The sequence below is a fragment of the Cibotium barometz genome, chromosome 56 (assembly GCF_041138505.1).
Source record: "Cibotium barometz isolate CiBa-2024 chromosome 56, ASM4113850v1, whole genome shotgun sequence".
Taxonomy (NCBI): domain Eukaryota; kingdom Viridiplantae; phylum Streptophyta; class Polypodiopsida; order Cyatheales; family Cibotiaceae; genus Cibotium; species Cibotium barometz.
In genome coordinates, this window is record NC_141101.1 from 27,393,487 (window position 1) to 27,421,130 (window position 27,644).

General features: G+C 47.9%; 2 protein-coding genes across 3 annotated transcripts in view; both read right to left on the reverse strand.

The window, feature by feature from the left end:
* Positions 1 to 2,455: 2,455 nt before the first annotated feature.
* LOC147607081 (E3 ubiquitin-protein ligase RZFP34-like) overlaps positions 2,456 to 27,644 on the reverse strand; it is a 69,063-nt gene continuing 43,874 nt past the window's right edge. For both annotated transcript variants that reach the window (XM_086790908.1, XM_086790907.1), the window contains exons 9-13: positions 3,788 to 3,870; positions 3,588 to 3,679; positions 3,438 to 3,507; positions 3,069 to 3,110; positions 2,456 to 2,990 (exon numbers count right to left, since the gene is read on the reverse strand). In XM_086790908.1, coding sequence (XP_086647034.1) covers positions 2,856 to 2,990; positions 3,069 to 3,110; positions 3,438 to 3,507; positions 3,588 to 3,679; positions 3,788 to 3,870 — 422 coding nt within the window. In that variant the 3' untranslated portion in view covers positions 2,456 to 2,855. The remainder of the gene's footprint in view (positions 2,991 to 3,068; positions 3,111 to 3,437; positions 3,508 to 3,587; positions 3,680 to 3,787; positions 3,871 to 27,644) is intronic.
* LOC147607082 (uncharacterized) lies at positions 20,054 to 20,876 on the reverse strand. The gene is made up of 2 exons (XM_086791127.1): positions 20,856 to 20,876; positions 20,054 to 20,489 (listed from the first exon to the last, which is right to left on the reverse strand). The coding sequence occupies exons 1-2, from the start codon at positions 20,874 to 20,876 to the stop codon at positions 20,073 to 20,075; spliced, it is 438 nt and encodes a 145-aa protein (XP_086647253.1). The 3' UTR covers positions 20,054 to 20,072.

The window sequence follows — 27,644 nt, forward strand, 5'->3', positions numbered from 1 at the left end:
AGTCTTTAACACATAATATGAATTTAATATATACATTTAATCAATATACTTTAAAACATTTAAAAACATTAAGTGTCTAATTTCAAGATTTAGGCAAGATATTTAGATTAATCATCTCATTCCAATCATTTTTAGCTACAAACATGACAACATAAACAACTCACTTCAAATGACCATCATTTGAAGTGAGTTGTTTATGTTGTCATGTTTGTAGCCAAGATGATCGGAATGAGACAAATAATGTAAATATCAAGGTAGAGATTCTAAATTTGAGTTTTAATTTTAAAAAATAATTTTCATATCATACATACAAATATTCATTTAGTTCTAAATGACCAAAATAAGACAAATAATCCAAATGTGATGCCAAAACTTTGAATTTGGATACCTAGGGAATGAATTTAATAGTTTCTTTAGAAACATAAGAAAGATATTGAGTCTATATTAGATTTTTAGTCTACAACATTATTTGCCAATATTATAATCAAGTGGGATCTTGAAAACAAGGCATTGATAATGCTTGTGAAAATCACGCTACACACTTATAACATATATAAAGAGGCCATGAAAAATATGAGATTGTAAATTCTCCATATATACTAGTACTCAACCCAGAGGTTGCTACGGTATGTAAAAGACAATAAGAAGCGAAATACGCCGGAATACAAAGGGTCAAATCGAAAGGAATGCAAAGGGTCAAATCTAAGGGTTCCTTTGCTGTCCATGGTTAATAGATAGATCTCTTTGCTGTCCATGGTTAATAGATAGATAGATATTATGCTACTTATTTATAAAAAAAACTCTCAAAAGTTGGCGAGAAAAGGTTTTTTAATTTATGTAAAAAAATCCCCCAGAGTCGGAGTTTCTAAAAATAGGCGTCATCGTCTCTCTCTCTCTCTCGCCGACCTCCTATTAAAGGCAAACGCAAGCTTCTACGCGCTCCTCCCTCCGCCTTCTCTTGACGTACGCCTGCACGCAACCCCTGTGAACTCTTCAAACATCTCAGCCACGCCAATGCCCTCCTCCAATCGCCCAACTATGAAAGCCCACACTGCCTATGCCTCTCCCAGCTCCCTCCAAGAACGAGCGCCTGTCTCATCTCCCTCCAAGAACGACCGGTAGCTCCATGCAAAATCGCGAGAAGATAGAAAAGGAAAAACAACGCATCTTGCCTTCATAGCATTGCTTCTTCATTCGTCTCTCCCGCACTACTTATGATCATCAAGATGTTAAAAGTGCAAGCCCTCCTCCTTTCTTTAATTAATCCCAGCTCATTAGAAAGATAGAAGCTTAGTCTAAGGGTTAGATTCCACCATTAGGTCTTCGAGAACTTCAAGAGCTCGAATGGTGGAGTTGTGCGGTAAGCTTGAGAGCCCTTTTTCTCTAATTAAAGCAACAAGTTTTGTCTTTATTTGAATATAGACTCAAACCACCTGCCTACCCCTGCATCCTTTGCGATATTGAAAAATCACAATGCTTTTTAGATGAAGTGTAGTGTGATGCCTCAAAGACCTGCTACTTGTGGGGGCTCACTCCCATTTGGGTTACCTACTAGCACTGAGGTGTGTGGTAACGGATTTTTAAATGCTTGGAAGTCATTGAGACGAGAGAATGGAGCGCTTGCATATACAAGCAAGATGTTAGATGACAGATAGCAACCAAAAATGTTGGAATCTAATGGCTTACACACACATGTTTTTTACTTTTTTGCAGTAGTTGTAGTATAATTCCAAAGTCATACCCTCCCTTCTGTGTCATGACAAAAGTAACTCGATTGTTCCTTCAATCAGCTTTTCAACCTTCTTGATCAATTGCGTCCAAGCATCGGAGGCACCTCGGTAAACTTGGGATCTCTATCATGGACATTCCCTCGAGACAATTCAAATGCAAGGTTTCTTGGTGGATTTGATAATATGACGACAACTCTAGCAACTCCTTGTAAGATCTATTATGGCTACTCACAGTGTATCTCGCAAGAAGAATCCAAGTACACTCATCAAACTTTTACATTGAAATTCGACATACTATTACACAAATCAAACTCACAAATCTATGATATCATGTTTTACACGAACAATGTATTCTTTCAAGGGCTCATTTCTTGGATCATCTAAATTTTTGGAGAAAATATTTTCCCATTTTACAAAGCTCTAAAATTAATTTACAAAACAAAACAACACATGCAGATTACAAAACCTCATATTACACACTAAACTCAATCAATTCACTGCCTGCACACCCTTTATATGCCTGGGCCTTCATACACCTAGGCTAACCAATGCTAGTGTTATCCCGCAAAATATGTGCCAACCAGACTCCTGTGTCTATTTCTTCGCTTCAGAACAAGAGATGCCCCCATCACAGCCAGTAATCTAGCGCAGGGGCGTGTTCCTTGCAATAAAAAAGAATAGCATCTGAACATCAACTTGAACTTGCTAGTGTTGCATATGAGACATTACCTTTAAAGCTTGACCTTCCTTTAATGTCTTTAATAAGTACACTATCTTAGAATAATTTACATTACAAAATGAGGCAGATGCCTTCATAGAGATGGACCCAATTCGTGTGTTCCATAATAAAACAAAAAGAATATCAACCTAGGTGGGAAAACCTGCAAGATCTGCGCACTCGAGCTGACTTCAACTACTGATACAGAGTTATGGCTGTGTTTCAAAAAAGGAAGCACAAAACTAGTAAACCCTCCATCAAGTCATTTCCATTTTCTCCCTCCATCAAGTCCTTCCCTTTTCACTACCAATTGGAGAAGAGTCCACCAGACAAGTCTAAGAACTACCCCAACCACCATGGACGTTGCATACTGCTGCAGTCAACCATGATCCTTTTTGGATGCCCTTTTATGATTCAGATGTGCTTACTAGCTGCCCCTTTGTTTGTCGTGTGTTGTAAGAATTGCAATGGTAACACTTTTGGCCAATTATATGGAACAAAACCTCGCTGTTAGCACCACAATCATTGCAATATATCCAGACCTGCAAGCCAAAAGAAAGATTTAGTGAGACGAAACCTGGGTGTTGCAATATGGTACAGGTCACGAGATAACAGTGTACCATCTTATCCCGGTAAGCTTCAGGCATTGGAGTTGCAGCAACCTGCATGCACACCAGCAGTTTCTTGAATTTCATGTAAACTTTTTTGTACTGTAAGTACGCACACAGGTATATATGTATGCATCCATGTTTACATGTATTTGTTACATGTGTGTATGTGTGTATGTGTGTAATGTATGAATTTATATATGCATGATGTATGTAAGTATGTGTACATGAGTACGTGTATGCATGAATGGTTGTATTTATATGCATACACTTGTATAAGTATGTATATGCATACGTATGTACCGATGTATGTATGCATGTGTATGTGTGTATGTAAGTGCAAATAAGTATGTGTGCATGTGTAGGATGTGTATGTGTTACCTCACTATCCAACTGCTCCCAGAATCGGGACATATCACAAACTGACTTGGAGCACATTGGACATGTATACCTGAAAAATTTTGCAAGATGAGAATCAGAAAAACAACCAAAACAGTAACAGGAACAAACTGTACAGAAATTGTATCTTACCGAGAGTGTGATTTCATCTCCTCCAAACATTCCCGGTGCATGGTGTGGCCACAACACAGCACGGTGATGTCTTTGAGCGAGTCAAACAAGTACTGCCATGCAAAAGAGAACGAATGAAAGTCAAGAATGATGGCTTTAGCCCACAGTTACTTTGACATCAACTTCATACAAATGAGCATACCTAAGGTTTGAAAACAAACCTCAAAGCAAACCGGACAGTTGTGCTGCATTGAGTTTTCCACACATGAATGCTTATTTTCTAGACTTGTTGTGTAACAGCAACCTACATAACAAATACCAGCACAGCACACATCAGTTAAGTTGTTCTGAACAAACAAGCCAGTAGGGTAGAATAGACAGCTAATCGGTCTTCCGCAGAGCTGTTTTGAAGGCCTACTCTTGCTATGGTCCATCCAGTCTGCTATAGAGAGGTTACACAGCTGTTCCAACGGCTGCCCACTCTTGCTCTGGCAAGGATGGTGCAGGGGCCTGTGGAACCTTACTTGGGATCAGGTCATGTTGAACCAAACCTGTCATGCTCATCAGCACTCCGATGTATGTCATGTCTACTAAGGCCATGTACATGGAAATTCAAGAGAATTAAACACCATTGTGAGCCCTGTATTGTTTAAGGGCCCTTGATTGTTAAAGAGACAAGACAAGGCCATTGAGTGTACAGACAAGAAGGTATTCTCAGCAAAGAGGAGATCAGTTGCAGGCAGGAGTCAAGCAAAGAATGCATGGGGAGGTTTAGTGCAGATTTGGGCAGCCTATGGAGGACCCAAACCATCCTCGCGGATGGGCACCTTTTAGGACAAGTATGAAGTGATAAACACTAAATCAGCATTTCATTTTTGAATGCGGCCTGACAAACCAATCAGGAATACAGAAAGGGAATTTAATGACCCCCCACAGCCTTCATGTGCTCATCCAGCAGGCCGAGAGAGCATCTGATTGTCATAGTATTCTTGTTGTCTACATACACTTTGTTACAAAAAAGATCAATCACTTAATAATCTGCAAGCACAAAGCACATTTTTCACCTTCTAATAGAAACAACCCACTTACCATCAATAGATGATATGATCCAAAAAAGTTTTGTTCTTTCCACAAAACTAATGTCTGGAAATGTTCTTAAAGTCTAAATAGAAGTCTAGAAGGTGGTATACACAGTGGAGCTTTGTTGGTGAGGTGCCTAGGGTGAGAGTACAAGCACACAGCTAATGGGGAGAAGAGAGAAAGAGATGTTGACCAGCAAGGTTATCAACACAAAAGCAAAGGGATTAAGGGAAATACAGAAAGCATAAATTCATTGTAGAGATACGTCCTTTTTATAGAAGAGACATCCTTTATAGAGGTGAAGCATATGCTGCCACCACATATGCCATATGCCAAATATGATGACAAGTGTCTCTAATAGGTGTCACTTTGCCACACATCACTACTTCACATAATATACTTCTAAGAGGTTGTTCCCACAAAAAAGACTTATACACACTAGCCGTTGTTCACACACATTGGAACCACTTTATTTAAAGCCTAAATCTAGTGCTAGTTTACACAACCACCTAGCACTTGTTTATTCCCATAATAAATCACTATTAATATTTAACATTGAAGGGAGCTAAAGAAGCTCAGCTGAAACAGTTAGGGTTTCATGTGGGAGACACACACAGAGAAGAAGGGAGAGAGAGAGAGACATGTGGGGATAAGTCAACTCACAAAGTATGAGTGTGTGACTCCCCTATCACACATGTATATTTGCTCTAGTACATATAGTGCACTTAGTACATTAAAAGTACTAAGTGTACTATGTACTATAAAACTTATGGGCTTGTACACACTATAAGGGTGGGCATATGAAGGGAGCTAAAGAAGCTCAGCTGAAACAGTTAGGGTTTCATGTGGGAGACACACACAGAGAAGAAGGGAGAGAGAGAGAGAGACATGTGGCCCGCATAGTTTCCAGAAACGGCGTTTCTGGACCACCGAAACGTGGAAACGTTTCGGAAACGTTTCCAGAAACGGAAACGGCGTTTCCAAGAATTTTTTTTTCCAGGGTTTAGAAACCCACGTGCTCTCTTTCGCCGGCATTTTGCGCCTTCTTTCCGCCGCTTTCCGCCGCCTGTTTGGAGCTGCTCTACCCATCTACCTTGCCCTCTACTCCTCTACCTCCACATCAGCCCTCTACCACGCCCTCTACCTCTCTACTTGGGGCCTCCACCTTTGCCATCTAAGCTCTACCAAGCAAGGAGGAGTCACACCTTGCTCGCAGCCTGCAGGACCAGAAAAACAGCCTTTGTAATGTTTTTATTAATTATATATGTATGTATTAAACCCTAAAACCGAAACTCCGTTTCCCCGTTTCTTCCCGAAGGCCGAAACTCCGAAACTCCGTTTACCCGTTTCTTCCCGAAGGCCGAAACTCCGAAACTCCGTTTCCCACCGTGCTCCGCACCCCCGTTTCCGAAACTCGTGGAAACTAGGGGATAAGTCAACTCACAAAGTATGAGTGTGTGACTCCCCTATCACACATGTATATTTGCTCTAGTACATATAGTGCACTTAGTACATTAAAAGTACTAAGTGTACTATGTACTATAAAACTTATGGGCTTGTACACACTATAAGGGTGGGCATAATGCCTTTACCCCAACAACCTCCCACTTAAAGGCAAAGTGCCCTTAAATGAAGGAAAAGAAAAATCAGCATGTACATGATAATATACAAGGCCATATCAAGGCTGAAACTGGCCTCATCCAATGCCCATTAAGTGTCTGCAATGAGCAAACCGCTCTGGAGGCAAACTCTTTGTCAACAGATCCGCCGGGTTGTCATCCGTATGAATCTTGACAAGCTGAATCAGCTTGTTCTCTATCACCTCTCTGATGAAGTGATACTTCACATCCACATGCTTCATCTTTGCATGAAAGACAGGGTTCTTTGCCAACTGGATGGCACTCTGACTGTCACAATGCAACAATGGAATATCCCCTGTATAACCCAAATCAACCACTAACCGAGATAGCCATAATGCCTCCTTGCAAGCCTCTGTGGCTGCAATATACTCGGCCTCTGTAGTAGATAAGGCAGTGCACTTCTGCATCCTGGATATCCATGACACAGCACCTCCTGTGAATGTAAACACATAACCGGTAGTAGACTTCCGGTTATCTGGATGACCGGCATAATCCGAATCTGTGTAACCATGCACTAATGCATCCTGTTTGCCAAAGCAGATGCAGATATCCTGTGTGCCCTTCAGGTATCTCATGACACCTTTCACTGCTTCCCAATGCTTCTTGCCAGGGTTGGCCATGTATCTAGTAACCACTCCCATTGCAAATGCAATGTCAGGCCTGGTAGCAACCATGGCATACATGAGACTGCCACAAGCTGAAGCATACGGAATCTTGGCCATATCAGCCCTGTCACTATCCGACTGTGGGCTGTCCATAGCACTGAGTTTCACATATGGAGGCAAAGGAGTACTAGTCTTCTTCCCCCCTTCCATATTGAACCTCTGCAAAACTTTGCCAATGTATTCCTTCTGAGACAAATACAACACATGCTGATTTCTGTCCCGAAGTATCCACATACCCAAAATGTGATTTGCATCACCCAAATCCTTCATATCAAAGGTCTGATGCAACCTCTTCTTCAAGGCATCCATCTCTTTACGAGATTTCCCGGCAATCAACATATCCTCAACATACAAGATGAGGATCAATAGACTGCCATCCAAAGCTTTCTTGGTGTATAAGCAGTGATCCATGTCACTCCTCCTGAAATGTTGGGATTTCATGAATGTATCAAATTTATGATACCATTCCCTTGGTGCCTGTTTGAGCCCATAAAGACTCTTTTTCAGCTTGCATACAAGCTTCTCCTTTCCATTCACTGCATAACCCTCTGGCTGTTGCATATATATCTCCTCATGGAGATCACTGTGAAGAAAAGCAGTCTCATCTGAATCAAATCCAGATCATCATGAGCAACCAAAGCTAATACAGCTCTAAGTGTGGTCATTTTGACCACTGGAGAGAAGATCTCATCAAAGTCCACACCATATTCCTGCTTGAAGCCCTTAGCCACTAACCTGGCTTTGTATCTTGGCTTTGCATCAGGTGCAACTTTGAGCCTGTAAACCCACTTGCATGGCAAAACCTTCTTGCCTGTAGGCAAATGCACCAACTTCCATGTTCCATTTTTGTGCAGAGAATCCATCTCTGACTTCATAGCACGCTCCCAAAGAGCCTTGTCTGCCCTCTGTAAAGCCTCCTTATAACAAGAGGGCTCCCCACAGTCAGTGAGCATCAAGTAGTCAACCCCTGAAACAAACCTGTCAAGGGGTCTGGAGTGTCTTGTGGACCTCTGTACCCAATGACCATCATTTGCAGGTTGCTGTCCAGCCTGCATATCACCTATTGGTGGCTCCTGTTCCATGCCATAAGGTTGAAAGATCATGCCCGGTATCTCCTCTAACTGTGGGATATCCATAGGGATATTGAAACCGGCCTCTGATAGAAACCAGAGTGCTGTAGACTAGCAGTCACCCGTCCACTTGTAGTCTAGATATGAAAACAAAAAAGATTGGGGCTAGAGTGCCCAAATCTGAAAACAAGGCGACACCTGTTGGCCCCAAAGCTTGGCGCCCCTTGAGTATTTCTTTATTCAATTCCAAAAAATATGAATGGCTGAGAACAACAAAAATCAGCCAAGAGATTACACCTGTATGTCCAATCTGACGGCCCACAATCCCTCTTAGCACAAAGGATCCATGCACACAGATCTGTGTCTCAAAATAACACACTGTGCCTCCCTCTGATCAGCCAAGACCACTAAGCAGGGCAGCCATGAGCATACATCTGGCATAACTCAAGTACATGATTCAACATCTCAGCTCATACATACATGTACTGTCCAAACTCTGTCTCAACCCTTGTCAATCTGCCATACCCCTCCTCTCACAAGGGGCCAGATAGCTCAAATCTGCAACAGACATCAAGAAGTAGAAAGAGAGATAGATGAACAGATGCGGAGCTTACCAACATCAGCCTGTGTATTTGCACTGGAGGAAGCAACGGTACCAATCTGTACTTGCAGGCACTTGTTTCCACAACCCTGCTTCACACGCATGTACGTACTTGTCTGTACCCTCCTCCTTGTGTCCAACTATATGCTGTACTTGACTGTACAGATCTGAAAAACAGCCCCGTACCGGTCTGTACCGCCTCGGGATACGTGCCAAAAGCTATCCTTGCAAACACCGCCTGCTGTCTTGATACTGGTCGCCTGCGCCGACTGCAACAGAGGAGGTGCCTACACCTGTACTCGCTGTTGTACAGCAGATTCCACCTGTACCTGACTGTACGGCCACCTGTCAGCAGTCGTACAGGTGTCTGAACCTGCCGTACAGCCCCTGTCAGAGCCCACAGCCTCTGTACTTTCTCTGAATGTCTGCGCCGCCTGCACCCAGTGAAGAATCTGCTGCAGATTACAGCAGCCCACTGTACTTGCAGTCGTACAGTGCTGTACGGGCTGCACACGTGGGGTGTACGGCTGAATCTGCAGAGGAAAACAGCAGCAACACACAGTTCCAGCAGTCGACTCCTTCTTCTCAGCTTTTCCACGCTTCCCAACCAGGCATGAATGCTCCACGTTTCTCTTTTTCCCAAAAAGAAGAGAGAGAGGGAGGAGAGAGAAGCACACACTCCAAAAGTGGAGTGGCCCCCTCCCCATAAAAATCCTAGGGCCCCAAACTTTAAAAGTCCCTAGGGGCCACTAAGGCCTAGGGGCAACTTTAATAAACATTAAAAGTTTAATGTTCTAGTTTCCCCCTTCACACCTAGGGATGTCCACACATCATTAACTCTGTCCGGGCACCCCCCATGTGAATCAATCAATATTCTGACTCTGCAACCACCATGCCCACACTTGTGCTGTTCCATTTTCACAGGGCCATGACATACCCCCCTCTTGAAAAATGGCAAGCGTCCTCGATTGCATTCTGGTGATCCAGCAAAATATCCAAAGTGAAATATACAATATGGCAAGATCAGCGTCCCAATCTCTCTAAGCCATGCACATGTATCAACATTCACTGCAAACCAATGGCATAGTAATAGTTCAAGTTGTATACCACTGTGAACCATACATATCCACAAAATCTCATGTGACTAGTACACATATATCATAGAAGTCCCATAAACAGATGTACTGTCAGCCATCAGTACCTTCGGGTGAGATAAAAACTGCACCAAGCGACCTCTAGATGTCATCTGAGCCTGTCTGTATCAAGGGAGTGGAGGTGCTACCCCCCTCTTGAGCATCAGGTAATGCTCCAGACTCATGCTCTGCTGAACCTGAATGAGCCACAATAAGAGTCGGCTCTAACTCAAAGGCATCGAGATAAAGCTGCAAAACCTGAGGTGAATCTGTTAAGTCACCTTCCTCCATCCACTTCGCATCCATCGGTGAATAGTTCTTGAACTTCACAAGATAGCGACGGGAAACTTTACCTCGTACCTTCCTTTCTTTATGTGCCAGTATCTGCTCTGGAATCAGAACCTCATCAAGTTCCTCAACTTCCGGCTGAGCCTCATCTGATACATCCTCAGGCACATCCCCACAGAAAGGTCTAAGGAGACTCACGTGAAAAGCATTGTGAATCCTCCAGTGATCTGGTAACTTCAAACGATAGGTTACCTCACCAATCTTTTCCAAAACCTGAAAAGGCCCATAATATCGCATGCTCAATTTAGGGAATAAGTGCTCTTTACCCTTCATCTTCTTGAGTCTAGCCTTTTCAAAACGCAAAAGAACCCAATCACCCAATGCAAACTGTAAATCACGTCTGTGACGGTCTACGGCCTTCTTTTGCTTCTGCTGAGTTTTCTGGAGTGCCAACTTAACCCGCCGATAAGTTTCATCCAAACTCTCCACATACTGATCAGCCTCAAAGATCTTATCCTTTGTATGCAAAATGGGTGGTACCTTCTTCCCTCCTTCCACAATCTCAAAAGGCGCCTTGCCTGTCGAGGTATGTACAGTGTTGTTATATGCAGACTCCACCAAAGGAAGATACTTTTCCCATTGTTGCTTGTGCTCTGACACATAACACTTGAGAAGATCCAATACTGTAGAGTTAGCCTCTTCTGACTGACCATCTGTCTGTGGATGAAATGACGATGAAAACTTGAGAGTTGTATCCATGTTGTCAAACAACCCTCTCCAGAACAAACTCGTCATCCGTGGATCACGGTCACTAATGATAGACGTAGGCAAGCCATGATACTTGAAGATGTTCGCCATGAACAACTTCACCATATGATCCACTTTTATCGTCTTACGCACGGGAATGAAATGTGCCTGCTTACTGAACCTGCATATGATAGTCCAGATGCCATCATTTCTCGTTTGTGTCCGTGGAAGATCAAATATAAAATCCATGGCAATGCTCTCCCAAGGTCTGTCTGGAATAGGTAAAGGCTGTAATAACCCTGGTGTCTTCTGACGGCGGTCAAACTTTACCTTCTGACATACGATGCATTGCCTCACAAAGGCATCAACATCTCTTCTCAAGGTTGGCCAATAAAAGAAAGTCTCCACTGCTTTTACCGTGGCGTCAATACCTCTATGACCTGCATACGGTGGAGCATGACTTTCAATCATAACCTTGAGTCGCAATGGCCTAGTAACACACAGTCTGCCATGCATCAATAAAAACCCATCTCTGAGAGTATAGTGCTCATGCCGCTGACCCTCAGACATCTGATCATACAACCTTTCAAAGTCCTCATCATGGGCATGCTGCTCTTTCATTTCATCAAGCTCATGATGATAAGCAAGTGAAACTGCAGCGACCTGTGGCTTGCGTGACAAAGCATCTGCCACTACATTCTTTTTGCCTTCCACATGCACAATCTGGAAGTGAAACATTGACAAAAAGTTTGCCCAACGCATATGCTTCTCTGAAAGCTTAGTCTGCGTGAGAAAATAGCGCAAGGTCTGATGATCTGTCTGCACAGTAAAATCAGCCCCAAGCAAGTAGTGTTTCCATGTAGAAAGAGCGTGAATTACAGCCAACATCTCTTTCTCATAAACCTGTAAATGCTTCTCAGCATCTTGCAATATTCTACTCTCATAGGCTATGACATGTCCCTCTTGCATGAGAACTGCACCAATGCTACTTCCACATGCATCACACTGGACAACAAAAGCCTTTCGGAGATCCGGTAACACCAATACTGGGTCCGGAGTAAGCTTTTCTTTGAGCTTTTTGAATGCTGTAATTTCCTGATCAGCCCATCTAAACGGAGTCGCTTTCTTCGTCAAAGCATGAAGAGGCAAAGCAATTTCAGCAAAGTGCCGTATGTACCGCCTGTAATAGGAACACAATCCTAGAAAGCTACGTACATCATGCACGGTCCTCAAAGCTGGCCAATTAAGTATTGCTTCCACCTTTGCTGGATCCATACGGACTCCATGCGCAGACACAATATGCCCCAAGAAATGTATCTCCTGCAAAAAGAACTCGCTCTTCTTGCCATTAACAACCAACCTATGGTTTCTGAGTTCTGCAAACACAATGGCCAAATGCCTTCTATGCTCTTCCTCAGTTTGTGAATGCACAATCATATCATCAAAGAATGTGCCCACAAACTCTCTATGAGGTCTGAAAATCCTGTCCATCATTGTGTTAAATGTGGCAGGCGCATTCGTCAAACCAAAGGGCATAACCAAAAACTCATACAACCCAAACGTGGTTCGGAATGCTGTCTTATGCACATCCTCGGGTCTAATGTGTATCTGATGATACCCGCTTTTCAAGTCAATGCGACTAAAAACTGTGGAGCCCTGTAAGCGGTTCAAAATGTCATCGATCCTCGGTATGGGGAATCGATTCTTGATGGTATTCTTGTTCAGCGCCCTGTAATCAATACACATGCGCCAAGAACCATCCTTCTTCTGCACCAAGAGTACAGGTGAGCAAAAGGGTGATGAGCTAGGCTGTATCAACCCTTTATTCAAAAGCTCCTGCACCTGACTCATAATCTCTTCATGTTGGGCTGCACTAACACGGTACGGCGGTCTATTCGGTGGAGTACTACCAGGAATCAGATCAATGGCATGATCTTCTGGCCTCTCAGGAGGAAGTTCTCCTGGCAATGACTCGGAAAAACAGTCTTGAAACCCACATAAGAAATCAGTCATGTCCTTATCTAACATAGACAAATTAGACTTAGACTCATCATCCTGTGCATCCTTTACATAAATCAAGTACGCAGAAAGATGCTTTTTCATTACTGATGAAATCGCCGAAGCGGATACAATAGGAACAGATTCCCCTTTGAGTTTTACATCCAATACATGTTCTTTCCCTCTATGAGTCAGAGTGATTTTCCTATTATAAGTATCCACCACCGCATGTACCATGTGGCACCATGGCATCCCCAACAAGACATCACAGCCATCCAAAGGCATGATAAAGAACTCTTCGCTGTCCACATAACCCTGCAAATGAAGCCGAAGCTTCCCAATGATAGGAGTAACGGGTTCTGCATACCCTGGACAAGCCATATTAGCCTCATGTAACGGCCCCATCTCCTCTGCGCGAATCCCCAATCGACCAGCCAAATCTGGTGAAATGAAGTTGGCTCTAGCACCTGTGTCAAAGAAGATCAAAGCATTCTGATCTCTCACTTTGCCCCATGCCCTGCACAACTCTGTAGCTTCACCACTTGGCTGTTCCCCCACAAGATCAGGAACTAAGCCTGCAGAAGGCTTTTGTTTCTTTGGCTTGGGCTCTCCTTTATTGTCAGAGTCCTTTTGGGACTTTTTTTTGGGACAATTGATGACATATGCCCCTCTTCAGTACAGTAAAAACACTTATGAGCATCTCTCAAAGCCTGTCGTTCCTCAGAAGTCCTCTTGGGCATTGGCAACTTCTTATACTTCGTCTCTGAAGACCCTTTAGCATCACGTGAAACATGCCCAGAATTTTCAGCTTTCTTGCTCATGTTCTTACTGCCTTTAAACCCAGATGAACCTCCAGTGAGTAACGCATTAGCTGTCATAGCATTTTCAATCATCTGTGACATGTTCGTTACTCTGGTCTTGATACAATAATCTCGTACCTCCTTGGGCAGCCCACAACAATACTTCTCTACCTGCTCAGACAGAGGCACTGCACGGTAAGAAGTCACTGGGAGTAAAGCTTCCCAAAACTTCTTGTTATAATCCTCCAAATTCTCACACTTTGAAGCATCCAATTTGTGCCATGTGGTCATAACATCCACCTCAAATGTAGATGTGAGCCATACGGAAGAGAAAACCTGTTTAAATTGGACCCATGTAGTGGGTGCTATGCCTTGCAAAAGAAGAGTAGACCACCACTGCAAAGCATTGCCCTTGAGAAAAGTGGCAGCTTTCCTCACCTTAGAGGACTCTCTGTAATTCCCACCAAAAAAAGCAGCATCAAACTGCTGTAAAAAGGTGAGTGCTTTAAGTTTATCTTTGGCCCCACTGAATGTATCAAACTTCACTGCAGCTCCCCCTTCCTTGTAATCCTTCCCCTTTCCCATAGGCGTTAGATTATCATATGGAAGTGGTTTCGCAAGATTGTTGCCCCCAACATTCATTCCCATCATTGGGTCAACATTTCCCATTCCCACACCAAGCATACCATACATTCCAGCCATGTTTCCAAACATTCCATTATGCATACCTGGCTGCATACCACCAAACATATTGCCTTGCATCCCAGGTTGCATGCCCCCAAACATATTTCCTTGCATACCGGACTGCATACCACCATACATATTCCCCTGCATACCAGGCTGAAAATTAGCTCCAAAAGGCCCGTGCATACCCATGCCTCCCTGAGGGTAACCCCCAGTCATGGATTGAAACACCGAGCCACCACCAAAATAACCTGGATGCATATTCTGCTGAGGAATAGGTGACTGTCCATAGAAGGAACTCTGAGAGTTTGCACCATAAGCATGCTGCATGTTCGGAAACTGGCCAAGAGATGGTTCCTGTGGGATGGCACCACTATGACCCTGTGGAAGATTCTTAGAACGAACCTTCTTCTTCTTTTTCTCGGGCTCTGTGCGGGGCTCTGTGCGGGATCTCATAAATTCAGCAAATCTCTCACTCTGTGTGAGCTGCATAAAAGTATCCATAACACCAGCCAAACGATCTTTGAACCGAGCATCATCATCCTCTTTACTAAGTACATCTTCTGACTGTGTTACATCCTCATATTGCTCAATATCTGCAGCCTGTTCTCCTGCAAAAATATCCTCAGATACATCTCTCTCAGGAGAAGTCTCTTGCTCTTCCTCTTCATGATAGAAGTACTCATCCTCTGTATCAGACATGTTTGCTGAATTTTCAACGATGGCTTTCTTCAAGGCAACCACGAGCTCACCCCCTTCAGAAAGTTGATGATTGGTCCCGGGGACGGAACCTTGAAACCGGCCTCTGATAGAAACCAGAGTGCGGTAGACTAGCAGTCACCCGTCCACTTGTAGTCTAGATATGAAAACAGAAAAGATTGGGGCTAGAGTGCCCAAATCTAAAAACAAGGCGACACCTGTTGGCCCCAAAGCTTGGCGCCCCTTGTGGTATTTCTTTATTCAATTTCAAAAAATATGAATGGCTGAGAACAACAAAAATCAGCCAAGAGATTACACCTGTATGTCCAATCTGATGGCCCACAATCCCTCTTAGCACAAAGGATCCATGCACACAGATCTGTGTCTCAAAATAACACACTGTGCCTCCCTCTGATCAGCCAAGACCACTAAGCAGGGCAGCCATGAGCATACATCTGGCATAACTCAAGTACATGATTCAACATCTCAGCTCATACATACATGTACTGTCCAAACTCTGTCTCAACCCTTGTCAATCTGCCATACCCCTCCTCTCACAAGGGGCCAGATAGCTCAAATCTGCAACAGACATCAAGAAGTAGAAAGAGAGATAGATGAACAGATGCGGAGCTTACCAACATCAGCCCGGGTATTTGCACTGGAGGAAGCAACGGTACCAATCTGTACTTGCAGGCACTTGTTTCCACAACCCTGCTTCACACGCATGTACGTACTTGTCTGTACCCTCCTCCTTGTGTCCAACTATATGCTGTACTTGACTGTACAGATCTGAAAAACAGCCCCGTACCGGTCTGTACCGCCTCGGGATACGTGCCAGAAGCTATCCTTGCAAACACCGCCTGCTGTCTTGATACTGGTCGCCTGCGCCGACTGCAACAGAGGAGGTGCCTACACCTGTACTCGCTGTTGTACAGCAGATTCCACCTGTACCTGACTGTACGGCCACCTGTCAGCAGTCGTACAGGTGTCTGAACCTGCCGTACAGCCCCTGTCAGAGCCCACAGCCCCTGTACTTTCTCTGAATGTCTGCGCCGCCTGCACCCAGTGAAGAATTTGCTGCAGATTACAGCAGCCCACTGTACTTGCAGTCGTACAGTGCTGTACAGACTGCACACGTGGGGTGTACGGCTGAATCTGCAGAGGAAAACAGCAGCAACACACAGTTCCAGCAGTCGACTCCTCCTTCTCAGCTTTTCCACGCTTCCCAACCAGGCATGAATGCTCCACGTTTCTCTTTTTCCCAAAAAGAAGAGAGAGAGGGAGGAGAGAGAAGCACACACTCCAAAAGTGGAGTGGCCCCCTCCCCACAAAAATCCTAGGGCCCCAAACTTTAAAAGTCCCTAGGGGCCACTAAGGCCTAGGGGCAACTTTAATAAACATTAAAAGTTAAATGTTCTAGTTCCCCCCTTCACACCTAGGGATGTCCACACATCATTAACTCTGTCCGGGCACCCCCCATGTGAATCAATCAATATTCTGACTCTGCAACCACCATGCCACACTTGTGCTGTTCCATTTTCACAAGCCATCACAGATATCTTCTGCCATCTCTGGCTGTCCATTTGGACCATTTTCAGCACCATTTAAGGGCTGGTTTTGTTGCTGTAATGGCTGATTTACAGCCCTTGGTTGTTGTCCATGATGTCCATCATCATCAAAGATGACTCTGCCAGGCTCCTGTTGCCTTGCAGGCTCCTTATACATGCATGTTTCATCAAAAATGACATCATTGCTGCGTATAATCTTTCTATTCACTGGATCCCAAAGTCTATACCCCATTTCACCTCTGTCACCATATCCTAGGAATATGCATTTGTGAGGCTTAGGATCAAGTTTGGTGCGTATTTCCCTGCGTATGTGCACGTACGCAACGCAACCAAACACTCTCAAGTGCTTGTAGGACGGAGGCTTCCCTGTCCATACTTCCTCTGGCACTTTCCCACCAAGCCTCGTGTTAGGTGACCTGTCTATAAGATGAACGGCTGTCATAACAGCTTCAACCCAAAAACCACGAGGTAACGCAGCATGTGACAACATAGAATGGACCTTCTCCTGAATGGTCCTGTTCATCCTCTCTGCTGTCCCGTTTTGTGGAGGATCATAAGGAGCAGAGAGCTCCCTCTTGATGCCTTTAGCATCACAAAAGTCCTGAAACTGTTTGGACATATACTCTCCACCATTGTCGGAACGCAAAGCCTTCAGTGTTTTGCCAGTTTGATTCTCAACATGAGCGACAAACTTCTCAAACACTGAGAATGTATCACTCTTCAAACGAAGAGGATAAACCCACACCTTGCGTGTGGCATCATCAATAAAAGACACATAATATTTTGCCCCTCCCGAAGAAAGCTGAGGCATCTCACATACATCTGTATGCACAAGCTCTAACTGAGCATCTTTCTGTCCAAGAGCTTTCTTGTGGGGGCACTGGAGTTGCCTGCCATATATACAATGCTCACAAAACTGAAAACTTGAGAACTTTAGAGAAGGCAAGTAACCAAAACGAGACAATTGCTCCATTCCTTTGACACTCATGTGTCCCAACCGGCTATGCCACATAGAGATTTCCGGCAGCTCGGTTGCATTTACATTAGCATGGTGACAAACACCAGCATGCATGAAGTAAAGAGTGTCCACCTTAGAGCCTCTGGCAACAACCAGTGAGCCCTTACTAATCTTCCACTTTCCACTACCAAATGTGGTAACATAACCAGCATCATCAAGCAGTCCAGTAGAAAACACGTTTTTCTTGATCTCGGGCACATGCCTGACATCATGGAGCATAAGCTGTGAGCCGTCTGAAAACACAAGCCTCACATCACCTCTGCCAAGAATCTGGCATACATGATTGTCACCCAAATAAACTACTACTCCATTGCCAGTAGTATACCTGACAAACAAGTCTCTGCAACCTGTGACATGAAAGGAGACACCTGAATCAATGATCCATGAGTGCATACCATGACCATCTCCTGCATGGAGTGAATGGGCATCAAGTGAAGACATGAATAGGACTTCATCCTCACTGTCACCTGCATGTGACACATTGACTTCTTCAATCTTGACTCCTCTTTTGTCCTTTGGCTTTGCATCTTTGGCTTCATCTTTGTCTTTGTCTTTTCCTTTGCCCTTTTCCTTTTGATCATTCTTCGATTTGTAGCATTTTTTGAAATGTCCCTTCTTGCCACAATAATGACATTCCAAGTCCTTTTTGGAGCGAGACTTGCTCCTTCCCCGTTCTTGGCTTTTACCCCTTTGCTGGGATCTCCCACGTGCATTCATTGCATTGGACTTTCCAACAGAGTTGTTCTTCCTGTTCATCTCCTCTTGAAGGAGAGCACCCTCCACATCTGCATATGACAGCATAGCATTTGAGTTGCTAGTGGCTGTCCTGAATGTGTCCCAACTCTCTGGCAAAGTACATAAGAGAAAGGTGGCTTTGAACTCATCGTCCATTGCCAACTTTTGATTGATGACCTGGCTGACAACACCATTAAACTCATTTAGATGGGCTGTCATAGACGCCCCTTCCTTCATTTGAAGACCTATGAGTTTCTTCAACCAATACACTTTGCTTGAGGCACTTTGCTGGGCATACAAGTCCTGCAATCTTTGCCACATTCCCCAAGCTGTCTTCTCTTCACGTATGCTGAAAAGTAAAGAGTCTGACACAGACAACATGATGGTGGATCTTGCCAGCTCATCCATATCTTCCCATTCTTCAGCAGTAAGAGAAGCGGGCATTACACCCCTTTCTTTGATAGGCTTGTGCTGCTTCTTCTGGAGCAACACATTATAGCACTGGGTTTGCCAAATGTCATAATTATGTGAGCCTTCAAGCTTCTTGATATGAAGCAATGAAGAGCTCTCACCTGTGGTTGCCATAGCAATATGCAACCTTTGACACAATCAATGCCTGACTCCCTACAAGATGTGCAAACACTGCACCAAAAGCACACAAAGTGCTCACAGTTGTTCTCCCAAAGTTTATCTCCCACTGCGGAAGCACGAATGCAACTCTCCTCCCACTGAATGTGATAAAATCACCAAAATCTGGTTGCTGCAGATTTATGACAGCACCTTAGATGTGCTCTGTTCCCCTTCCAAAATACTGTACAACAGTACTAAGTGCTCACCAATGATGTACCAAATCTGTACCGGCAAGTACAGCAGCTGAAAATGAGCCTTTTCCTCACTCAAATCAATGTACAGCCATGCCAAAACTTGTACAAAGTTGTACCAAATCTGTACTAGCAAGTACAGTAGCAATAAATGCTCTCCTGGCTGTCCAAATGAGTGAAAATCAGACCTTGACAGTCCCCACCACTGCATACAACAGTTCCGAACAGAAATTGGGCAAAAGCCCCTTGACTGCAAGTGGATTTCTGAGGGTTCAAGGCATAAAAGTCTTCCCTGCTGCTTTGCCAAGCTCAACAAGCACAAAATCTTGAAAAACCCTTTGATTCAAGATCAATTTCTGATCATGAATGGTACATTAATGCACATGAAGGCATCCAGAGTCTTCACAATGCTTCCCCCTGGCCACATATACATCCAATACATAAAAGCCCCTTGATTTACTGGCACATTGAGTGCTTGACAGGCATCAACACATTGCCCAAAGCATCAAATGCCAGTGCCTGCATGCAAATCAATCCAATTGGCACAAAAGCCCTTTGATTTGCACTCCAATTTCCTCCAATTTAGCCCCGAATGTGAGATTGCTCACATCATACAGCATGTATGAATGCCCAATGGCACAATTACATCAAAAGCCCCAAATGTTAACACCCAATTTCCTGCCAATTGACCCGGAATGTGACCAATGTCACCCAATGTTGCCAATTGTGCTCAAATCTGAGTCATTAGGACCTGTACTTGCTCAATTTGATGATAATGGACATGCAAATCCCAAAATTGAAGCAAATACCTCTGCAATTTCTGATTTCTGTTGTAGAAAAGGAGGGGGCGTCGTATTTGCTGACTCGTGTGCTGATGCTATTGCTGCTGTGCAGGTACGGATGCTGTATTCATGCAGGTGGGCGGTACCTCGCAACTTTATTCGTCCGTTGATGAGAGATCAGCGATCTGGGCCGTTCGGTGGCTTCTTGATGGCCCGGGTTTGTTTGTTGACTGCTTTGTCCACCGCCTGCTGGAGAGCATCTCGTCCGCCAACGAGCAGCCGGGCGATGATCTCCGGGTCCTGCTCGAAGCGGGCCTCCTCGAACTCCTTGCACGTGCTGGCCCGCAGCACATCCCTCCACAGCACGCCCTGTTCGTTGGGCCACAAGAAGAAGCGAGTGGCGCACAATATCTCCCTGTAGAGAGCGAGGGCCTCCCTGCGCATGCTGGTGAGGCGCCGCTGCCCTTCCTCCTCGCTCGCCGGCTTCTTGCTGCCGCCCGCTACCACGTGTTTATCCAGCAGCTCTTCCAGGTTGTCCGGCCCACTGTGCAGCGACAGGCAGCGGGGCAGTGGTCGCCGCCAAACCTCCTCCTCCTGCACAACCCAAACCTACGCTCCACAGAACACAACAGTAAGACCTATACACGCACACCTGTAAGCGCGCACGCGCGCACACACGGACACAACCGCAGCTCTGATACCAATTGAAGGGAGCTAAAGAAGCTCAGCTGAAACAGTTAGGGTTTCATGTGGGAGACACACACAGAGAAGAAGGGAGAGAGAGAGAGACATGTGGGGATAAGTCAACTCACAAAGTATGAGTGTGTGACTCCCCTATCACACATGTATATTTGCTCTAGTACATATAGTGCACTTAGTACATTAAAAGTACTAAGTGTACTATGTACTATAAAACTTATGGGCTTGTACACACTATAAGGGTGGGCATAATGCCTTTACCCCAACAAACATTTCCCCCATGGTGATAATGTGGCTAGAAAGCCCGGTCATCTTTGACTAAGTTTGCTTTTTCTTCTCGCTGCTACTATCACAAACTTCCTCACAGCTTCTGTTTTCTACTGATCATGTGTGGCATATGGACATGACATACATGTATGGGTGGTGAAGCCTGACATGGTGTGTTTGTATGGCATATGGAGCCTGACATGATAGTACATGGTGTGCATGTATGGATTATATAGCCTAACATCATGTGATTCCTTGGGACTAGCTATCCTCGAGATCTTACGTATTTATGTTTTGAGAAGGTTCCGGATCATGAGCTCTAGACATTTTAACTAATACAACTGGGCAGATGGGTGTTTCTTCCAATCTAGCTGCACTCGTGTGTGCATGAGTTTGATTTTATATTTGGATGACTTGTTTTGTTTGATTGGACAATGCCCGAGATTACTGCCTGTGTTGTTTATGGGCCGAGGATGCCTAGGAACCCTGTGGACATGTATGTACACACCTGTTTGGGACTGACAAGTGGTCTACATGTGTTTTGAAGATGGTAAGTGTCCCCAAAAACCCAATTTACAGCTTTATGATTTCACATACTAATAATTATGGGTGCAAGTCCACACTCACTTATAGGTGTCCGGACAAATTATAAGTTCTTCACATTGGGAAGGACCAATTTAATACATGTGGAGGCCAATAGATGGGCACTCGACAAGATTTGGACCAATCTCTTGTAGGTGCCCCCTTCTAGACCAGAAAAGCACACGCCTGGGCTATTTTCAGCGGTGGATCTCTATTACGGGAGTGGAACTCTATTATGTTGGATAGGCGCATGCTTTCTAGTGCATGGGAGGAGCTAGTCGACTGGTTCTACAACTTCCTACAGCCATCTACCACTACCTTCCGCGATGAAATTCAACCAAGGGTGTGGCCAAGGCTGGTAGACTTCGGTGAGTCACATCGGTGTCGAAGCGAACGACGACGTTGACCTCGCCTGCGAGCTCCGCTTCTCCCCCCCCCCCCCCCCCCCCCCCGCCCCGCTGCTTCTCGCCATCGCGCCCCCTCCTCCTTCATTGCGCCGCCGTCCTCTCCCCCGCCTCCTTCATTGCGCCCCTCTTCGCCATCTCTCCCCCGCCTTCTGCCTAGCGTCCTCCCCCGCCTTCGCTCCCCCGCCTTCGCTCCCCTGCCTCCCTCCTCGTTTCCGCCTTCTCTCCCCCCGCCTTCTCTTCCCTCGCCACCTTCCACGCTGCTTTCCCCGCCATTCCCCCCGCTGCTTGCTTCCTTCCCGTCATCTTTTCCTCCGCCTCTCTATCCCCTTCGCCTCCTTCTACCCCGCCTCTCTTCTCTCCCCCGCCACCTCTCCCCCCTCCGCCTTCTCTCTCCTCCCTTTCGTTTCGTCTCGCCCCTCCACCCACCGCTAACTCCTCCCCGCCTCAGCTTCCCCCCCGCTATCCTGTAGCCCTCCGCCTCTCTTTTTTCCTCGCAGGGCTGTGTCCCTCCCGTTGGTGACCCCGGTTTCTGGCCTTTTCCCTCTGGAGGACTCCATGGAAGCCGCTCCGACTAACCCTGCCGATTCCGGTCTCCGTCTGGAGTTCACAGCTGAAGATCTTCAGTTGTTTGTTTCCACAGTTTCCGCTCTTGAGGCCTCCTCCTTGGTCTGCAAGATAGTGGGTAGCCGTCCGATGCGGAGAGAGCTTCGCGACCTTCTGCAAGGCAGCCTTGTTGGCGTGCCCGCCAAGATCGTCAGCGTAGATTTTTTGGGACGTGGCTACTACCAGCTACTACCAGGTGGATTTCGAGTCCCCACAGGCAGCTCAGATGGTGCTGGCTCGGAGCCCCATTGCCCTCCGCTCATCCCGGGCGTTCCTGGCACGATGGACTCATGGTTTCGACCCCGCTTCTGACCCGCTAGCAGGCGCGACAGGTTTCCCCGTCACTATCTGCTTTCCTGGACTCCGTAGGGAGTACTTGCCCCTCTTGTCATCCATTGGCAAGGCGTTCGGGCAGGTGGTGGAGACGCCTCAGACAGCGGCTTCAGTGATTGCTCGAGCAGCAGGACTCCCGGCCATTCGGGTTGTGGTTCCGTCACCGGAGTCCCTCCCGAAGACGATCCTTCTCCCTTGTCTTTCTGGAGGACATATGATACAGCGCGTGGAGTATTCGGGCCTCCCCGGCCAGTGCTACGCATGTCGGGAGATGGGCCATCTCGCACGCGCCTGTCCCCGCAAGGGGGCTCATCCTTCACGCTATGCCGCCTCTGGACCCCCTGCAGGAGACCCGAGGGGTGGCCATCCACCTCAGAGACCGGACATCCCTGGCTCGCCACAGCAGGCGCCATTATCTGACGAGCAGGCCCCGGCGGAGGATGCCGCGCAGTCCCAGGAGGCTGGCGAGTGGCAGGAGGTTCGCCGGCGGAAACGCCCGGCCCGCAGGGTCCGTCGCAGACGCCAGCAGGCAGCACAGGCTGGCGGACAGGCGACTCCGGTTGGCGTACAGGCACCTACCCGCACTTATGCTCCTGTCAGGGATAGGCGGCCAGCAGGTCCCACCCCAATGGACGAGGATTCAGACTCAGTGCCCGTTGAGGCCGTTGGTGGAGCCTCCCACATGGAGACCCCGCTCCCGCCTCCCCCCGCGGGGGGCCCCGCCCCCTCCTTGGAGCAGATTCCTGAGGATCCTGGGCCGCACTCTTCGACCCCCGGCTCCCCTTCCCCTCACCTGGAGAGCACTCCTTCCACCCTCCCCTCCCCCCTCCCAGCCCCCCCCCTCCCGCCTCCCCCGGCGGCCCCCCCTGACACCTATCCTCTGGCAGCTGCCTCTCCATCCTCTCCTCGCTCTCCCCCCTCCCCGCCGCGAGCCCCCATCCCTCCCTCGGCCTCTCCAGGTTACTTCGCCAGACCACCCACTGCCCCGGGGCAGCGCAGCTGGGTAGGCCAGAGCTCAGTCCAGCGGCTCTTCCACCGCCACTCCGGGCCGGTGGAGATGGCGATCCTTGCTTCGCCCGCCACAGAGTTCTCTCCAGCCTCCCCTGGGGGCCCCCGCGAGTGATGGGGCTACCAGTGGATTACGGTTTTTTCAGGTGCCTCCAGCTGGACGCTGGCCCATTCGAGACACTGGTCGCGCCCTTGCGAGTTTGCGTGGTGTGCCATCCCTCTCGTTCTCCCTCAGTGGTGAGCAGCATGGTGGCTTTCTCCTTTCCTCTCAGTGTTGCCCCAGACACAGCATGGGATAGCAACTCTGTAGAGGACGTTTTGCGTGATCAGATACTGGAGTTTTCTCACCACTTCAGTGACCTGGGGCTCACGGACCTATTGCAGACCCGATTACACTCAGCCCGCATGAGCTTGTTTGGTATAGGAGACTGGCGGGCGGATCCGGTCCACACCTCAGTTGAGGCGGTGCTTCTGATTCTTCTCCATGCCGCCCCGAGGGTGCAGCCTACCTTTAGATACATATATGCAGAGGATTGGTCTCACGCCTATGCCCTGGACAGGGCGAAGGCGGAGTGGGGCTGGACACAGAGACAGGTCACCCTCTTTTTGGAGAGACTCCGCACCCGGACAGACAGTGATTATTCTCCCTCCAAGCCGGCGCCCAAGACTCACAGAGTGGAGGGCAGATCATCCGGGCCGGCCGAGAGGGGTGAGCCAGTGGAGGCTGCTTCACTTGCCATAGCTCATCCATGAGGATCCTCTCATGGAACATCCAGGGTCTCGGTGGACATCGCTGCTACATTGGTCGGGGCAGACTTCGCCAGGAGATCCAGAGGGCTCTCGTTGGAGGACCCATAGATACCCTTTTCATCCAGGAGCACCACCTTTCTGCCGGGCGTACCCGCACCTGCGGGAAGATCTTGCCAGGCAGGAGTCACACTTTTTGGTCACCGGCATATGGCTCCCAGGGGAACCAGGGTGGAGTATGCATCTCAGTCAGCGAGCAGCTTCTATCCGAGGTTGTGGACTCTGGCATTCTGGTCCAGGGTCGTGCGCAGTGGATCATCCTTCGGGTTGGGGAAGACCGCATTGGCTTCCTCAACTTCTACGCCCCTAATGGGGCGACCGGGAGAGCCGAGTTCTGGAGCACCATTAGGCAGTCCCTCCCCTTGGCAGACCACTGGTGCCTCGGAGGGGATTGCAACATGCTGGAGGATGCAGAGGATAGGATGGGGGGCAGCCAGGAGACCATTCATGGGCCGAAGCTCGCTGCCTGGGAGGAACTAGTGCTACAGGTGAGAGGCCAGGATCCGTGGACTCTCCCGGAGTTTGGCAGGTTGCAGGGGAGTCTTTCTTTCTCGCGCTCAGATAGACGGGCCACAGGAGTTAACCTTTCCCGCATCGACAGGTTTTACATTGATGAGTGGGCCTGTGATAGAGGTGGCACAGTGGGCATACTTGCAGGCTCCTCGTTTTCAGACCACTTTCCAGTGCTTCTCCAGATCGAGGACCCCACGAGAGGAGAGCAGGGCCAGAGCGTCCGGATTCCAGATTGTCTCATAGAGGAGCCCGAGATTGCGATCAGAGTTGAGCAGGTCTGGCAGGAGCTACAGTTCAGGAGAGGATTGGCAGCCAGCGATCTTGCCAGTGGCTTGCAGGAGATCAGCCAGATGCTCAGACAGGCTGCCTTGGACCGGCTGGAGGCCTTCAGAGAGCAGGAGAGGAGCCTACGGAGGAGTCTAGCGTCCCTCCAGAGACTCCAGGAGAGGGATCCTACAAGCCCTTGGATCTCAGAGCAGATGGAGTCAGCTCGCACTGAGATCAGATCCATCGAGGAGAGGAGGGTGGAGTTCCGATCCCATGCTCGGGCTTCTTTTTGGACACAGGCTGGAGACAGAGTGACTCGAGACTTCTTTGAGGCGACAGGGCCTCGCTTCAGACGAGAGGGTCTCAGGCGTCTTCGGCAGGCTGATGGCCAGGTTGTGGTGGATCCCCCCAGGGTTCGGGCTATAGCCACAGATCTTTACAGGGATCTTCTCTCTGCTGAGCCAGCAGACGACAGGGTGAGAGAGGCTCGGGAGGCAGTCTGGAGCTTCACGAGACCAGTTGTGCCGGCCCATTTGCAGCACTCCCTTCTCTCCCCCTTCTCGGATACGGAACTGGAGGAGGCTCTTCAGGCATTACCTCGGGGCAAATGCCCAGGAGAGGACGGTCTTTCGGTGGCTTTCTTCCAGAGGTACTGGGGCCTCTTACATAGGGGCTTCAGATTGGCATTCCAGGAGATTATGGAGTCAGGAGTCATGCCGGACAGCATGGCAGAGGGGTTGATCCACTTGATCCCCAAAGAGGGAGGAGACAGACTGGAGATTAGACAGTGGAGACCGATCACCTTGCTAGGCACGGCCTACAAGGTCCTTGCTAAGGCGATCAGCAGGCGGCTTCAGCCTCACCTTCCGGACATCATCCACTCCACGCAGACAGGCTTCATCCAGGATAGGAGCATCCTGGATAACATTTTCTCTTTCTGGGAGGCTACGGCTCTGGCTAGATTTCGACAGGAGGATCTGGCAGTGCTCCTTCTCGACTTCGAGAAGGCATATGATCGGGTGGACTGGGCCTTCTTGGAAGGCACTATGGAGAGGATGGGCTTCCCCCCTCAGTGGATCCGTGGGGTCTCTGCACTCTACACATCGGCTCATAGCCAGGTGCTGATACAAAGCGTGCGCGGAGAGAGGTTCCAGCTCTCGCGCTCGGTGCGGCAGGGGTGCCCCTTGGCGCCCTTTCTTTTTCTTTTTGTGGCGGAGGCCATGAGCACTTTTTTGACGGCACAGGATACAGGTTTGCGGGGCCTCCAGCTTCCCATCCGCACCTCGGAGGAGCTCCTAGACTCGGAGTTTGCGGATGACACTGCTGTCTATCTTCAGGGAGGTGAGGAGAACCTCCGCCGCTTCGCCTTAGCCATGAACAGGTTTTGCAGAGCTTCGGGCGCCTTGATCAACTGGCACAAGTCGTGTGGGTTGTGGGTCAGCTCTATGCCCCCCCGGACTTGGAGGCCAGTTGACGGTTTTCAGTGGCTGCCCCCCGGCACTACAGTGCGTTATTTGGGATGCTATGTGGGCATTGACATATCTCCGGAGCAGCAGATAGCCCCCCTTCTTCTGAGCATTCGGAAGAAGCTTCTGTATTGGAGTACCGCTCGTTTATCTCTGGCTGGCCGAGTAGTTGTGGCCAACCAAGTTCTGCTTGCTACTATGTGGTACATCACTTCTTGCTGGGCCTTCTCTCGGGCGTGCATTGGCCAGGTGCAGAGGCTCATCAGGAACTTTCTTTGGTCCGGTGGCGACGGGCGGCCCGCCAGGGCCAAGGTGGCATGGGCGGTGATCACTCAGCCGAGGGAGAGAGGCGGCCTGGGCATTGTTGATCCTATTTGCCAAAGCCGAGCATTGCTTGGCAAGTTGGTAGTTCGTGGCCTCCTGCCAGGCGCTGAGCCGTGGAAGGAGTTTCTTGTTTCCAGGATGCTCAGCCGCACCCCTTCTCTTAGCGGCCCCTGGACCCCCAGCATCAGGTGGATCTTTACAGAGCAGCGATCCAGAGGAGTGGGCCTTGGCTTCGAGGAGCGTTTTGCAGCTAGCCTTCTGAGGGCCTGGGCGCATCTGAGGCCGTCACTCTTCCAGACTCCCCCGGGCACCGATGAGGAGCGCCTGAGGCAGCCTTTGATCTGGAACCCCTTGATTCGTCTCCCCAGTGGCCATATGGTTGGATCGCGGTCTCACGTGTCATGGGGCCCGCTAAGCTCTGGCCCAGCCCAGTCCCTAGACGACTGGATAGGTTTTCAGCAGCTGCCTCTAGA

What these genes read in the sequence shown, in the direction of transcription:
- LOC147607082 (XM_086791127.1), bottom strand. Translation starts at nt 20,876, where the DNA reads ATGGGGGAAATGTTTGTTGGG. An exon ending in TGGGGGAAATGTTTGTTGGG is followed by an intron (nt 20,490 to 20,855) that starts GTAAAGGCATTA and finishes TGGGTTGTGCAG; the next exon opens with GAGGAGGAGGTTTGGCGGCG.